Here is a 15,752-nt window from a genome sequence, read left to right on the forward strand (position 1 = left end):
TCTCCTTCAGATTACTTATAGGTGTTGTCCAAGAGAAAAAAAATGATGGCATGGATTCACTTAACACAAAAAAAATTGGCATATTCACTTTCCAACCACCCCAGGGATCCGGCGCAGGCTGCTAAAGACATCTGCGCCAGGTCTGAAATCAATGCCTGCTCTACTCGAAAGTCAATGGACTTCTGCAGCTAGTCACAGACTGCAGCGGTTAGATGGTTGGAAGAATGCTTCATAAGCTATTTCTCTGAGGGGTTCTTCTAGTCATCTGATCACTACTGCCAGTCACAGGCTAAATCTTAAGATGGAAACAAAATGAAACATATACCCTGCTGTAAGTATGGAAAAAGCAGTATTGCATATAAATTACATAGGGCACGTAGTAAATGCTTTTTGGTTAAAAAAAAACCCCCAAAACATAAAAGCCATCCCACGAGCCAGTGTCGAGGTGTACCTAGTCGGGACTGTCTTACCCTATAGTATTAAAATATGTACCATGTGTTAAAATGATCTGAATGTGAGAAAGGGCTGAGCTGGACCATGGCCCAACTATGGACACCCAGCAATGGGAAGATATTTAAATGTAATGTCCATCTCAATGAAAGGGAAGCCACATCCTTGTGTGCACGGAGTACAGGAACCTAAAGCAAAACAAAAAGAAATGGACTGGAGTGTAAGTTGGTATACATGCTGCGTGTAGGAGCATGTTCACACTGGCCATAAACAAACAAAATCTAAGATAGAAAATGAACATATACCCTGCTGTAAGGAAGTGAAAAGCAATAAATAACTTAGGGTGCTTAGTAAAACACATTTGACAAAAAAAAGCATAAAAACCATCCTACCAGCGCCAAGGTGTACTCAGTCGTGACGGTCCTAACATCTGGTGCTTTGACTTTTGAACGAAGCGGTCATCACTTCCAGAGCTAGCTAAGACACCATGCCTTCAAAAAATTATTTTTTTTTAAATCTCAATTGGACAAATTTTCGTTTTTGAGCTTCCATTTTTTTCCTCCCTTTCTTCCAAGAGCCATAAGTTTTTATGTGTACATCAACATAGCCATGTGATGGCTTAATTTTTGCGGGACAAGTTTGTAGTTTTCAGTGAAACCATTAATTTTACCATAAACTGTAGTGAAAACGATAAATTAAACTCCAAGTGATATGAAGTGGTGAAAGAAATTTCAATTCTGCCATTGTTTTAACAGCATGCATTCCATAGCTAAAAAGTTAAAAACATGATTTTTCAGGTCTCTTTGGCAGTGCCAAATGTGAAGTTTTTTTTTTTTTTGAAGGGGGGAGGTAAAAATAGCTAATTCAGTACTTAGTAAATAAATAAAAATTAGTTTTGAGTCCACATTTTCGGAGACCCTTACATTTTTCATTATTGACACAGTGATGTGAGACCTTATGTTTTTTTTTTTTTTTCTTTGCACGTGACCTGTATTATTACTATCTTGGTGCGTACGGTGTTTTGATCTTATTTTGTTTTTTGTTTTTTTTCATGCAAGATGACAAAAAATCTGCATTTTTGATATCTTGATATATTTTTTTTTTCTCTCCTTTTAATTACCATATAGATTGATTTAATTTGATATTTTCAAAAATTGGCCATGTTCTACCATGGCATTACCAAGTATGGTTTTATTATAGTTCATTTCTTTTCAATTTGAGGAAAAAAAGGGGTGATTCAAACCTTAATAATTTTTTTGTACTTTTTAAAACGCTATCCATAAACTTTCACAATTTTTTTTTCAGTTCTTCTACGCAACTTCAACCTTGTTTGATAGCTTTAATACAGAGTGCAATATGATAGAATATCATCAAAAAGTACATTTATTTCAGTTCTTCAATACAAAAAGTAAAGCTCAAATATTGTATAAAGTCATTACAAACAGAGTGATCTGTTTCAAGTGTTTATTTCTATTAATGTTGATGTTATGGCTTACAGCCAATGAAACCCCAAAAGTCATTATCCATTATCTCAGTAAATCAGAATAATTTTAACAAAAACACCTGCAAAGGCTTCCTAAGCATGTAAAAAGATCCCTTAGTCTGTTTCAGTAGGCTTCACTATCATGGAGAAGACTGCTGGCTTGACAGATTTCCAGAAGGCAGTCATTGACACTCCACAAGGATGGTAAGCCACCAAAGGTCATTGCTTTAGAAGCTAGCTGGTCGGGGCACCTTTTGCATCAATTACTGCATTAATGCATGGAGGCGATCAGCCTGTGGCACTGCTGAGGTGTTATTGAAGCCCAGGTTGCTTTGATAGCAGCCTTCAGCTTGTCTGTATTATTGGGTCTGGGGTCTGTCATCTTACTCTTGACAATGCCTCATAGATTCTCTATGGGGTTAAGGTTAGGTGAGTTTGCTGGCCAATCAAGCACAGTGATACTGTTGTTTTTAAACCAGGTATTGGTACTTTTGGCAGTGTGGACAGGTGCCAAGTCCTGCTGGAGAATGAAATTTGCATCTCCAAAAAGCGTGTCAGCAGAGGGAAGCATGAAATGCTCTAAAATTTCCTTGTATACGACTGTGCTGATTTTGGTCTTGATAAAGCACAATTGACCTACACCAGCAGATGAAATGGCTCCCCAAACCATAGTGGAACCTTCACACTAGACATCAAGCAGCTTGAATTGTGTGCCTCTCCACTCTTTCTCCTAGACTTTGGGACCTTGATTTCCAAATTAAATGCAAAATTGACTTTCATCTGAAAACAACACCTTCGATCATTGAGCAACAGTCCAGTTCTTTTTCTCCTTGGCCCAGGTAAGATGCTTCTGGCATTGTCTATTGGTCATGAGTGGCTTGACACAAGGAAAACACTTGTAGCCCATGTCTTGGATACATCTATGTGTGGTGGCTCTTGAAGCAATGACTCCTGCAGCAGTCAGGTCCTTGTGAATCTCCCTCAAATTTTTCAATGGTCTTTTCTTAACCGGGATAACCACAGCCTTGAAAGGCTTGTTGGTTGTACACCTTTTTCTTCCACACTTTTTCCTTCCACTCAACTTTCCATTAATATGCTTGGATACAGCACTCTGTGAACAGCTAGCTTCTGTAGAACTAACCTTTTGTGGCTTACTCTCCTTGTGGAGTGTGTCAATGACTGCCTTCTGAACATCTGTCAAGTCGGCAGGTATAGACTTCACAGGAACACAAAGATGACTGTGACTGGGGCCTTCAGTATTCCCCGTTGATGCTGTTATACCTCATCAGAGTCCTGTGATCTCATCACTAGAGGCTGATGTGTACTCAATGGGTGTGTTCATAAAACAAAGCCATCTAAATGCTGCTGTCAGAGATGGTGGCATCTATATAGTCAAACAGCAGTAATTAGAGCTAGCTCCAGTCTCTGCTGTTAGTCAGGTGGTAAATCTTTAGCTCAGTTGGCACCTGCCGATTATAGAGCTCTCTCAGTTCCTGAGTTCGATCCATTCTGCACCCAATATAGGACATATATCTATGTCTTGTGTTTGGGAGGGCTTAACCAATACTAATGGCCTCTGTTATGGGAAGAGGTGCTTTTCTCTTTCCACCGCAATTTTAAATACATTTTAGTAATTAATTTCATGTAGGAAACCTTCCATTTGCACTTTAGGAAGATATAAAAGGATGTCTACTGAGGCCATGTATGACATAGTCGCTGTAAATGCATGACAGTGAAACCTTTCTCGGCAGTGACAGCTGACTGTGACTCAACCATCAGCTTATCGGCAGAGCTGCTATACTTAGATAACCTACTAATATATGTCATTGTTATTTTTGTGTGCGACTAGTGGTTTTCAGTCACTAATGAGTCTACTTGCACGTTTCTCCGAGTTGATGTACTATGTTAACGTAACCTAATGGTAGACTTGTTAAGTAACAGACAGTAGACCATTGATGTCTTGTCGGGAATATCTCATTACTTTTTTTTTTTTTTTTTTTTTTTTTTTTTATAGAGGTCTTTGAAAAAGTTTCTAAACATTTTTAACAGCTGAATTTTTTTTTTTCCCTTTTAAACTTTTAACTTTCGGTGAAAGCATTACATCTGATTAGCACAACCCGCATTTAAGTTTGGTATTACTTTGAAGTATTGCTAGTATGTTTCTAACTTTTCGACTAGAGATATGAAGCGCTGTCATTTCTGATATGGGGTCATGCAGCAGTTCACTGTGATCTCGTAGAGTAGAATTGATTCTGTTCTGTTCTGAAAAGGGTCCAGCTAGTAAAATCTGACTTAAATATGTTGCCGTATAAAACAAAATACTGAAAAAGAAAGCATTTTCTTAACATCACAGATGTGTTACAGCGGGAAGTAACGGTACATTTACACAAAATATTGATTTCTGCTTTGCCTTTGATTTCAAATGTCTGTTTTTGTTTCCTTTTAGGCAAAAGCAAGCAGACATTCCTCTCTTTATCCAATGTGAATCAAGAAGGTGTAGAAGAGGCTAGATTAATAGACTGGAAGACTACTAAGCAAGAAAACAAATCTCTCGGTTTCCAGCAGCTCCCGTTGTTTGATAGAATTGTCGAATATCTCTTGTAAATATCTCCTTTTCTGATTGCACACTTGCCAAATGGAAGGTTTTCCAAATCTTGACAGCCCATTTTTCTGATGCTAGAATCGCCATGCAGCATGTTAAACCTGACCTGTACCAACACATTACTGAGTGTTGTTCTTCGCGTATGTTTTTTATTTTTGTCACCGGTACGAGCAAATATTTCAAATATTAACCAATTCTGCTGAATTAAGCAGCAACATTTTCATCATCTTTCTTTTTTTTTTTTTTTGTGCATACAGTTTCAGCATTAATTTTTTTTTTTTCTTTTGAAAGCAAAGGTACAATCATTTTGCAAAAAGATAAAAGCAGAAAAAACAATATGACTTATTGTAAATAGGTATCTCCATAAGACCATTTGGCAAGTTCATTATATGTAAGCGCTATGTTAAGTTAATTTAAATCTGAATAATATGTATATTTTTACTAACACTACTTTTTCTTTTTGGATGACTGAATAGAACGTAGGTTCCTGATTTTAAAATGTGCCATACAATCTCTCATGGGCTCATCAGATTGTATCATTGTCTTATGTGTCAATGTCTTACCTTGAGCAATGAATGAACAAACGAATGACCTTCAGAACGTATCGGAAAGCGTTCAGTTTCCACATGGCGTGTGAGATCAGTACAGTGCGTTCTCTTTGTACGAGTGTCTTTTGAATGCCTCGTTACTAGATCATCGACATCGTGCATTTGCCAAAGTACCAATCTTCTTAACAGCCGTTTAAACATCTGACCAATATCCTCAGGATGTAGTCAGACCCTCTCTGAGCACGAAAATTCGTTTCCAAGTGCCAAAAAAAATTGCTTTGGTGCTCAAGGAAAATGAGAGGGATGCATAGACTGGTAAGAAAAGGGTTAAAAACGAACGCCTAATGCACTCACAATTTTTAACCATTTTTGTTTTAAATTGCTACTTATTAAATTGAAATCCTAATGGGCAGACAGATCAAATTAGAAAGCACCTATTTAGTACCCTGCAGGGGAGATAATATCGGCAGCACATAGCAATACTCTGTTATGTAATATGCAGGAGCAAGGTGTATTGTGTCCTCTGTATGGGCAAACGTGTCATTATTTATTTCCCATGTAGCCTTATTTTCCTGTGCAGTTATTACTTCTGGAATGATAGCATTTTTTTGTAATGCTAATTAAGCTGTTGAACATTTTATTGCTGGAAAACATAACCTCATCTCTTAATCAGATCTACTCTGAGAGCTAATTTTGCACTTGATTAGAAATGACTGCTCATCTACTGTGGCTTGGGTAATGCAAGAGCGTACCTTGAAGGGTTTATCCTGTTAATTATAGTCATGCAGACAGTCCTGAAAAGCTGTTAATTGGTATTTTAAAGTAATTTAAATATTTCATACTCTTTTAGATTTTTTTACTTTCATTTGCTCCCCTGATGTGCTGCTGGGGAATTGCTGTGGATAAAATCTGTCACCTTCCCCCTCTGGCAGCTGATGATTTTGTCATTTTTTAAAATTTTCCCTGCAGAAGACTCTACTCCTAAAGTTACTGCAGAGGCAGTATTTGATTTCCTTTCCTGAAAACAGGGCAGAAATCATTTAAATTGACTGTTTTGCAGTGAACAAAAGATCTCAATGTGGAGACCTGGCTGTTAGGAGCGTGACTAAGCCTGTGAGTCCAGCAGAACTTGGCTCATTACATGGAGTGCACTTAGCTGTATTCTCGTGTAAAGTTGAAGCATTATTGTAGTTTTTTGATCTATAAATTAATATGATTAATGGTGTTACAACCCTTTCAAAAGTTTTTGTGGCTGAATTTCACACATTTTGCTGTATTTTTTTTTTCCTATTCTGTTAGATGGAATTTTACACTTGCCATTTTTTTGTAGGTCAAAACACTCCAGCCAAATGTTAGTTTAACTCAAATGCCTGCAAAGCATTTGTGTTTTGTTTTTGTTTGCTTTTTTGAGGATGTTTCAAAACGCAGCTTGCTTTAGATATATGGGGTGTTTTGTTGGCTTTATTCCCATAGCCTTCACTATAGGGCTTCAAAAAACGAAACCGAAAAACGCATGTTCAAAATGTTACATCGTAAAACCGCTGCTAAAACGCTTACAAGATAGTCATCATAAATGCGTGAAGTTCATTACTGTGCTCACAAGCATCAAATAGTGCAGGAAAAGTTAGTTATGTGTGAACGAACCCTTAATAATTCATAAGAATTTAGTTTTCTCCTAATTGTGTGCCAATGGAGAGAAGTCATGTAACTGGGATATGATTTGGGAATAGTGTAGAATGAGTTTGAGCATTGTGGTATGTAAAATATGAAATCCTCATAGAAATATTTGCGCTTGCTTTCTTGTGATTGTCCAGGTTTCAGTCTACTATAGATCTATTGTGTATCTTTAACATTAGGGATTATTTTTATTCGCATTCTGTCTGCTGTATTAAAGTGGACAACCATGCAGAATAGCTAGTGTGCATAAAATTAGGAACCAGTAGTTCATAGACATTGCTTCTTCTTGCTCCTTCTCATTTAGTGGAATATTCAGCTGGAGACATTAACCTGGCCCTACCTTTCGGGTAATGATACTTTGTAGATAATGTGGAGAGACTATTAAAGCTGTAGAGTATGTTTAGTCATACGTATGTGTGCATAGAAGTTGGGTTTCTTCTGTCTCCATCTATGTTCCGCAGGTAATAATAATGCAAGGCCAAACTAACCTCATGTTCTCACCAAATGCCAATGTGGACAAAGTCTTAAGCAGAACGACTAACTCTCATAGTGCCTTTTGCATTATGTGTTGACAAAATAGTTTCTATTCCCAAAAAGGGAACATAAGAAAGCTACATGATCACAAGCAAATATAAGTGATGTTCTCTATAGCCTCCATCAATATTGTGTCTGGTGGTGCTCTTCTTCCTCATGAAGACAAGGGGTCTTTATTTATGAACATTACTTGTTCACATGTCGTTTAACTCTGTAACCACCTTCATAAATTTAGATATGAACTATGCGACCATGTAACTTTAAGAGGTTTTCTCGTAATAAATGGGTAAAATGACAAAGTGAATGCAAAAACAAGAAGCTTTGCAATCTACTACTTATGTAAAATCCTCCCAAGAATGGAGAGTACAGTTTACGGCTTGTAGGCGGCCACCTTTGCAGCTTACCAGAGATAACTGATCTAGGCAAGGAGCGAAGCACCTGTAGGTTGTATCCAAAAAACAAAAGCTTGCAAGGGCCACATCGCAGGAACGGCTGCATTGTAGAACACAAAGTGCATGCCACTAGAGTGACTGTTGCTTGCCCAAATTGTGCCATTCCCCTGCAAGAAGAAAACCTGTAGGCATGGTAGCAGTGCACTCACGAAGAGCGTTCATGAGATTATTCTTTGTAAGAGAGGCTACAAAATGTTTTGAGGAGGACCTATCTCCTCCTAGGAAGCTTCATGAGGGAAACTAACTAAAATGTAAACGTTTTTCAAATCTTTATAATTGGAAAAGTAAAAACATTTTTTCTAATTTATTAACAAAATCTCTGAGAGGAAGGCTTAATCGTCTTTCTACTGTCTCACTATCTTGATCGCTTTGTGAGACTTCTTGCTTCTGAGCTGGGAGATGCCACTGTCTTGGAGATGTTGTACAGCAAGCAGACACAGGAGATCTGTGCTGCTTTTTTCATACTGGATGTAGTAATGTATTAAGCAATGTAAAATTGATCTTTTTTTATGGAGCAGCATGAGAAGGTTAGAAGAAACCCACTACACAAGTCAAACATGTCACAGCTCCTGTTTTGAGCTCTGTGTGATGTAGTGAGAGCTTCAGATTAATCCTTTAGAAGCTGCTGTGTACCCAAACAGTAGATTAATCTTTTACAAGCAGATATTTTGTCTTCTAGTTGATTAACTCTCCACAAGATGCCATTTCCTCCTTGTGAAGATATAACTTTGTAGAAACCACTTCATCCTTCTCCTTTAGGTACCTTGGTTCTCCCATGATTTTCCATGGAGTAGCAAGTTGACACATTAATGACCTGATTTGTTCCCCAGAGTCTCCGTTGCTCATGTATAGAATCATTTCCCACCTGACAGTAACTACAGAAGAAACAATCTAAAGTTTTTTTCCCCTCACTCTGGTAAAGTAAAAGCAAAACCTGTGCCCCAGTAATGGTGACAGAAATCATCAGAGCTGCTCCTGTCCAGTATTTGTGTGAAATCTCATTTCACCTTCTGTCACCCTTTCTTCCTCTCTGAAGCGATAGGTCCTCCTTTAAATTACTGATGATGAGCAACGTTTAGAAATCCTGGATTTGTTGCACAAGGCAGCCAATCTGAGCTCGGCTTTTGTCAACCTGTTCTTCATAAATCAAAGCTACATTATTTGTTGCTATTGGACCTTTAGTTATAAATGATGCCCGAAGTGTTCAAAATTAATAAGGTTTGTAATATATATTAAAATCCAAGGGCGATACAAACTACCACTTGTTACATCTTTCACCATTTTTTGTTGCCATTGCATTGGCAGAACTGCCATTCACGTTTAGACTGCACACATGAGATTTTACTTATGTCGTATATTTTTCATCAGATAGAAGTGGCAATCCCTTGTTTTTATTGCAAGAGTTCAGCAGTAGATCGTTTTACTTTACTATTTCTGCTCGGTTTGGACTTTGTCCTATGAAGCAGAGCAGGGTATGGAGGTAATCCTATGCATTTCTATATACACGGCCTATACAGCATTTTCTTAAATGCACTAAAACCCAATGCATAGAACTTTTGCATGGGTCATTGTCTTCTGGGGAATCCTTGGTGCTTTATTCTCTTCTCTAGTATCCATGCTATGTTTCTCTGTCAAATCTGGAATATGTCAAACAGATGTTATGTATTTAACACTTGTCCACAAAATCTGCTATGTTCAGAAGCTATACAGTGCCTGTCTTCCATTCGCCATCTAAAATAGCCATAGTCCACTTTGAGTATTAGACTGGAGCTAAATTTACCTTGTTTCTAGATATACTCCATAAACAAGCACATATTGATATGGGATCTACATGGTTCTCAAGTCTTAATTCAGTTTCCTTAGGTCATTATGCTGCATTATTTTCACAAATGAGACTTAACTTACAGGGCAGAGTTGACCTCATTTTCCCCATAGATGTGAACCAAACCTTAAAACATAACAGCAACCCATTGATTTCAACAGAAAATTCCAGGCTTTCTTAAAAGTCATCCTTAGTGCAAACATCATAGCAGGCGTTTCTGTGTATTTTTGTTTTATTTTTGTGGAGAGGTAATGAGCTGGGATAAGGCATTATCAGAGCATGCTTGTGCGCTAACCAAGTGTCTTCACCGTGCTCGAAAAATATGTTTGAGTCCTCACAGATGCGCAACACATGCAGGTATTACCTGTCTGTTAGGCAATCCCTGCATGTGTTTCGGTTGTTGAACAGCCGCGAGACATGCAGCCACCGGGAATCGAACATATTATTTGAACACACCGAAGACATTCGGTTAGCACCCGAGCATGATCTGATAACGCTTTATTAGAGCACGTACACTCATCACTAGTAGCTAGCGCTCAGCTAACTATCACTAGCTCCTGTGCCATCTATAAAGTTAGAATATGTATCTTTAATCACGGCAAATTTGGGCTGAACTGAAGTGTCCTAGTCTGAATAATTTATTCATTGATGCTGTAGAATAAATGGAGATCTTCCACTATGCATTTTTTTTATGTGAAATATTGTACGTTCTTGTCCATGTCCGCTTCTGAGGAAAAAAACAGCAGAAACATATGTGAAAAAACATGATACTGCGCAATATACCCAGTACCACAGACCTTAAATGGAGCAGTAATGTGGCTGCACGACTATCTCTCCATTAAAAATATCAAACACCTTTTCTCATTTATCCTGTGACTAGTTGATGAGATGTGATCTTGGGTCAGCCCCTTTAATGCCCACTTGTCTCTTGCCATTTTTTTTGCTGGTTAGTTTACGAAATGCCAACAACTTAAGGTGCCCATACACCATAAACAGCGGTCAGGCAGCCCTTGATTGAATCCGCAACATATTTATTCTGTTGCAAATTACTTCACGTCTAGATGTACTGTACTTGAGTAAAGCATAAAATCTTAGCTGGAAGGCAGATGCCCCCCAAAATACTACGAAGCATAAATTCCCCAGTAATGATATAGATCCCTACAATATTGATGTATAGATTAAGCTATTGGAGAGTTGCTAAGTAATTAGACCGTAACCCAGTGGAAGTACATGGTAATTCCAGACATTGCGAGTCATATAGGCAGATATTAATGGGGATCTGGCATTACAAATGAATATTCACATTCGGTTAAATATTCATTTTGTTGATCTTGTGGAAAAAATACATTTTGATTCTTTCATTGCACTGAAGAACTTTGATTGGGAATATCAACCATTCTGGATGGATTTTAATAATTATATGATTTTGCTATTTAAAGATTGTAATGCTGCCAAAAAAAGCACCAGACTCTTGGACTGCAGAAAAAAATAGCTTACTGATTGATTTGCTCTCTTTTCTTAAAATTCATCTGCCTTTTTATTTTTCTATTTTCAATGTATGTGTATTGTAAGTAACTATTCAATAAAACAACATTTTGTTGAAAGAATGTATCGATGTATTTCCAAGACTTTATTTGGTCGTATTTGTGCATATAGATTATATCTAGTGGAAATGGATGTAATAGAAGATCCTCTTCTGTTTCCTTATGTTGGAAAGTGTCTGTTATGATCCCGGTCCTAACATAATAATCTGGAGGAACATGAAGCAGCTTTTGAAGCCAAATGGAATGTATAAATACATGCATTTGGTTCCAAAAGTGACAATGGAAGTTTAGCCTCTTTACAATGAATTTGAAAGAAAGCCATTATGATGAAATGTCTACTTTTAATTTAAGGAGTGTAATAAAAAATATTATGTTTATTGTATAGGAATTACGGTAAATATATTTGCCCTCATACTCCCTCAATTTGTCACCAGAAATGTGAACATGTAGTTGTACAATTGACTGATGAACCAATTCATAGTCTGTTGTGGCCTGTTTTACCTCCCTATATCTTTACAAACTAAGGAGATTACTGGTCTGGAGTTTAAGTTCTATTTGGTTGATGATCATGACCACTGTTAAAGGGGTTTTCTATTTTTGGGATGAAAGTCTGCAGTCACTCTGTGACTTCAGACTTGATTCCTCTGCATGTGCACCGTAGTATGTTAGCATTCAGGGGTGGTCATGTGACCGTACATATGCGATTTGCATACTTCCAGCCACTTAGCCACTTTCCAACTAGACGTGCTTGGCCTCGCTCAATACAAGTGAATTGAGAAAGGCCTCTCATGTCTACTCCGCATGTGACTGCATGTATGAGAATCGCATACTTTGTTACACAACTGCCCACTCTCGCTGCACTGGAAAATCCTGTGTGGATTGTGAAGATTCAGAAGTCTATAGTCTCATAGATTGATGACAGATTTTCATCCCAAACTTGGACAATCCCTTTTAATATTCTGTCCTAAGTGGTGTCAATGCAGTTTTGATTTGCTTTAAAAAAAAAAAAAAATTAAAACACCTCAGAGATCCATAGTAGAGTAAACTAAGAGTGACTAAATGAACCATATAGTTTGGTCTTAAAAATGAAAAATACCCAAGCAGGCTCAACAATTTCATAAGGACTGAAAAAGTTGAAAACACAGTGTGGATGATCATAGACTTCTTAGTTTGGTAGACAAAACATCTAGTCAAGTTAAGAACACTGAGGTGGTTGGAATATCATGGTCATTGTCTGAAATCAAGAGATGACTTATTAAAAGTAAATCCAGCAAGCTTATCTAAGAATTCAGTCCACTGGAAAAAAAAAACAAAGAGCACATTGGTCTTTGCAAGAATGCAATTGTAAGAAAAAGAGCCTGCACAGTTCTGAAACTAGAGTCTATGGGCAGCGAAAACGACCATTAACTCCTACCAGAATGATGGAAGTAAAACATTTTGAGCAACCTCCTGTTTTGTGGCCTCCCTTCTAACCCTCTTGCACCCCTCCAATCTATCCTAACCTCCGCTGCCTGACTAATCCACCTGTCCCCCCGCTATTCCCCTGCCTCGCCCCTCTGTCAATCCATTCACTGGCTCCCCATTACCCAGTGACTCCAGTTCAAAGCGCTAAGCATGGCATAAAAAGCCATCCACAACCTTTCTCCTCCATACATCTCTGACCTAGTCTCCCGGTACTTACCTGCACGCAACTTCCGATCCTCACAAGATCTCCTTCTCTACTCCCGTCTTATCTCCACTTCCTACAATTGCATACAAGATTTCTCCTGTGCATCCCCTCTACTCTGGAACTCTCTACTCCAACATACACTCTTGCCTACCATGGGATCCTTCAAAAGGAACCCGAAGGCCTACCTCTTCTGACAAACGTACAACCTGCAGTAACAATCGCTCCACCATACCACTGCACGACCAAATGATGCTATAATATAGGTTTGACGGTCTAATGTGCTTGGGAGCATCCCAACTATTCCCTGAGAGATGATATCTGGGGGACTAATCTGGCATGACTGATTTTGGAATGCTGATCTACTGTTGTCCATATATTGAATGCATCCAGTACGAGAGTGCACATATGACATATCAAACATTGAAGGTCACACACCCTGGCAGAAGGTCACCTGTAAATTGTGAGAAATGTGTACAAAAACAGGGAACCTTGTGCCAGTGTTGAATGAGATGGACACAGTCATAGTTTTGGGAACACCAAGAACTTCCGTGAAGAATTTAATAACATTCTTCTTTCTTACTACTGTGACTAACATTAAGCTAAATCGTGCTACTAAATGACTTTCTATAAAATATCCCAAATGGAGGTTCTCCTTTATTGCAGTTATTAATAAGCTCCAATAATATGTGTACTTGATGTGCTGTTTTTACTGAAAAAAAAAAACAATTCCTTTTTATCTCATTACCCAATGATTCTGTTTTAAATATTTATAAGCATTTTGAGAGCTGATTATCTTAAAAAAAAATTAACTGATCTCTCAAAGAATATTAGTTTTAATCGATTTCCACTTCTAGAAGCCCGGATACCTTTTAAGCTTAACGAGAAAACAACATAAATAACGGTAAAACCTAATTAGCAATGAAAGATATTTAGCCGTCTGGAATACAAAGTTTTCACCAAACTGTGACATCCTTGTAAATGAGCCCAAGCTTTTGTTTGCATTCGTTTAGTTTATCTTCATTCTGCAGGAAATCATTAATGAAATTAATCCACTGCTGTGAACAGGCTGTGGCAGGAGGTTTGAAGACACTCCTGCTATGCAAGTAATTGGTGATCTTCCCAGAACTGCCTTTTACAGGGGTTTGTCTCACAATAAATCCTTGTTCAAAAGCTCAAACAAATGACATAAGGTTAACATGGTGTAATTTAATGTTCGGAGCTTAAAGCACGCATTGATAGCAATCTTAATTCACAGAACCTGCAAAGCTTAGCTCGGTTTAAATCCCCAATCATGTAGCTTAAATGTCAAATAAGATATGCATATTTTTCATAGCAAATTATTTTTTGCATAATCTATTATTATAACCCCATAAGGACAGCCCTCATTTGGCTTGCCTGACCAAACATCGTTTTTTTTTTTATTTTTATTTTTTTTTGTCATAGTGTTTCAGGAGTCATGTTTTGTTTGATTTTCTCCTGCTTTAGATGTATAATGGCTTCTTTTTTTTTGTGGGATGAGCTGCATTTGCCAGTGACAATATTTTGGGGTTCATATAACTCATTACCTAATGTTTCCTAACTCTTTATGGGGAGAAATAGAGGAAAAAAACAGCAATTCTACAGTTGTTTTTGATGTATTCAGTTTTATACTATTCATGTGCTGCACAAATCTAGAGTGAGATTTATTCTCTTTCTGTTTGCACTTTGCGGTACATTCAACTAACACTTTTTATGACACATTTTGGGAAGTGGAATGAGTAAAGTAAAAAATGGCAAATCTAGATTATTTTTTTAAACACTCTTCACCATTCGGTTTAATTGACATTTATTATTAATTCCACAGCACTTTACAGACATTATCGGCACTGTCCCCATTGGGGCTCACTCTAGATTCCAATTCGTTATTTCTTAGGACATGATATCTGAGTCAATGCACTAATGACTACCAAAATTTATACAGGATTTTTTTACGTTTTACTTTTTGCACCAAAAAATCAGTTTTTTTTGGTCACCGTATTCTTAGGCTCCTATTTATCCCAATCTACTATATAATTGTCTAATTCTGTCTGTAACGGAAATCCCGCCTCGCTGATAGGCCGCCACCAATCAGCGGCAGGCGCAGTCCAGCCTCTCGCATCGCTGATTGGTCGCAGCTAGTGTTGAGCATTCCGATACCGCAAGTATCGGGTATCGGCCGATATTAGCTGTATCGGAATTCCGATACTTAGTTCCGATACTTTTTTCATATCGAATACCGGAATCGGAAGTTCCCATAATGCTAGGAGCCCGCTCGATTTGATTCAGCCAATGGGGATCCTCAGATGTGTGGGCATATCCTGTTAGGCATGTAGGCATGTTAACTACTGGCATGGCTGTGATTGGCTGCTGAAATGATGTCATGATGCAATATAAAAAGCGCTGCAGCCGCCATTTCTGGTCACTCTGCTGTGAATTCAGTTAGGGACAGGCTGCTGTTGAAGACTGTGAGGGACAGTTAGAAATAGCGATTCCACAAAACATATAGTGCTTAACCCAGGCTACATAAACCACCACTGTAGCTTGCTTTTCCCTAGCAGCGCTGTTTTCACAGCTGTTTGCAAGGGCTGTGTGAGTGCAGACCCACGCTGTGTAGTGTGTCCTGCAGGCACGTCTGCTTGTAGGCCGGCCAGCGTGTGTCTCTGCCTCATACACATTTTTCTTTTATTGCTGCTTTTTTTTCTCCTGTATAGTGTGCTTCCATACGTATCCATATATGTTGGTTGCAAACACTAAAGGAGTGGACAGCGGAGCCTTTCAGCAGCCTTTCAGTGCTATAGCCCATTTCTCTGCACTGTTTTTGGCTGTCTGATAGGTCTCTCTGTGTGTGAGTGCAGCTCACGTTGCAGTGTGTTCTACAGCCACCGCTAGCTGTAGTCCGCTCAGCGTGCGTCACTGCCTCATACATAGTCCTTTTTTTGCAGCTAATTTAGCC

The 15,752-nt window shown here is 38.3% G+C and overlaps 1 protein-coding gene across 4 annotated transcripts in view; it reads left to right on the plus strand.

Moving 5' to 3' along the window:
- The window catches only part of NDFIP2 (Nedd4 family interacting protein 2), a 154,881-nt gene extending 143,706 nt beyond the window's left edge, over positions 1-11,175 (plus strand). For 2 of the 4 annotated variants that reach the window (XM_073580439.1, XM_073580440.1), the window contains one exon: positions 4,380-11,175. In XM_073580439.1, the coding sequence (XP_073436540.1) occupies positions 4,380-4,537 (158 nt within the window). In that variant the 3' untranslated portion in view covers positions 4,538-11,175. The remainder of the gene's footprint in view (positions 1-4,379) is intronic. The other 2 variants (XM_073580441.1, XM_073580442.1) reach the window with 1 other exon arrangement.
- Positions 11,176-15,752: the final 4,577 nt, after the last annotated feature.

Source organism: Dendrobates tinctorius, unplaced genomic scaffold (assembly GCF_039654945.1).
Source record: "Dendrobates tinctorius isolate UK_male_01 unplaced genomic scaffold, ASM3965494v1 ptg000064l, whole genome shotgun sequence".
Lineage (NCBI taxonomy): Eukaryota > Metazoa > Chordata > Amphibia > Anura > Dendrobatidae > Dendrobates > Dendrobates tinctorius.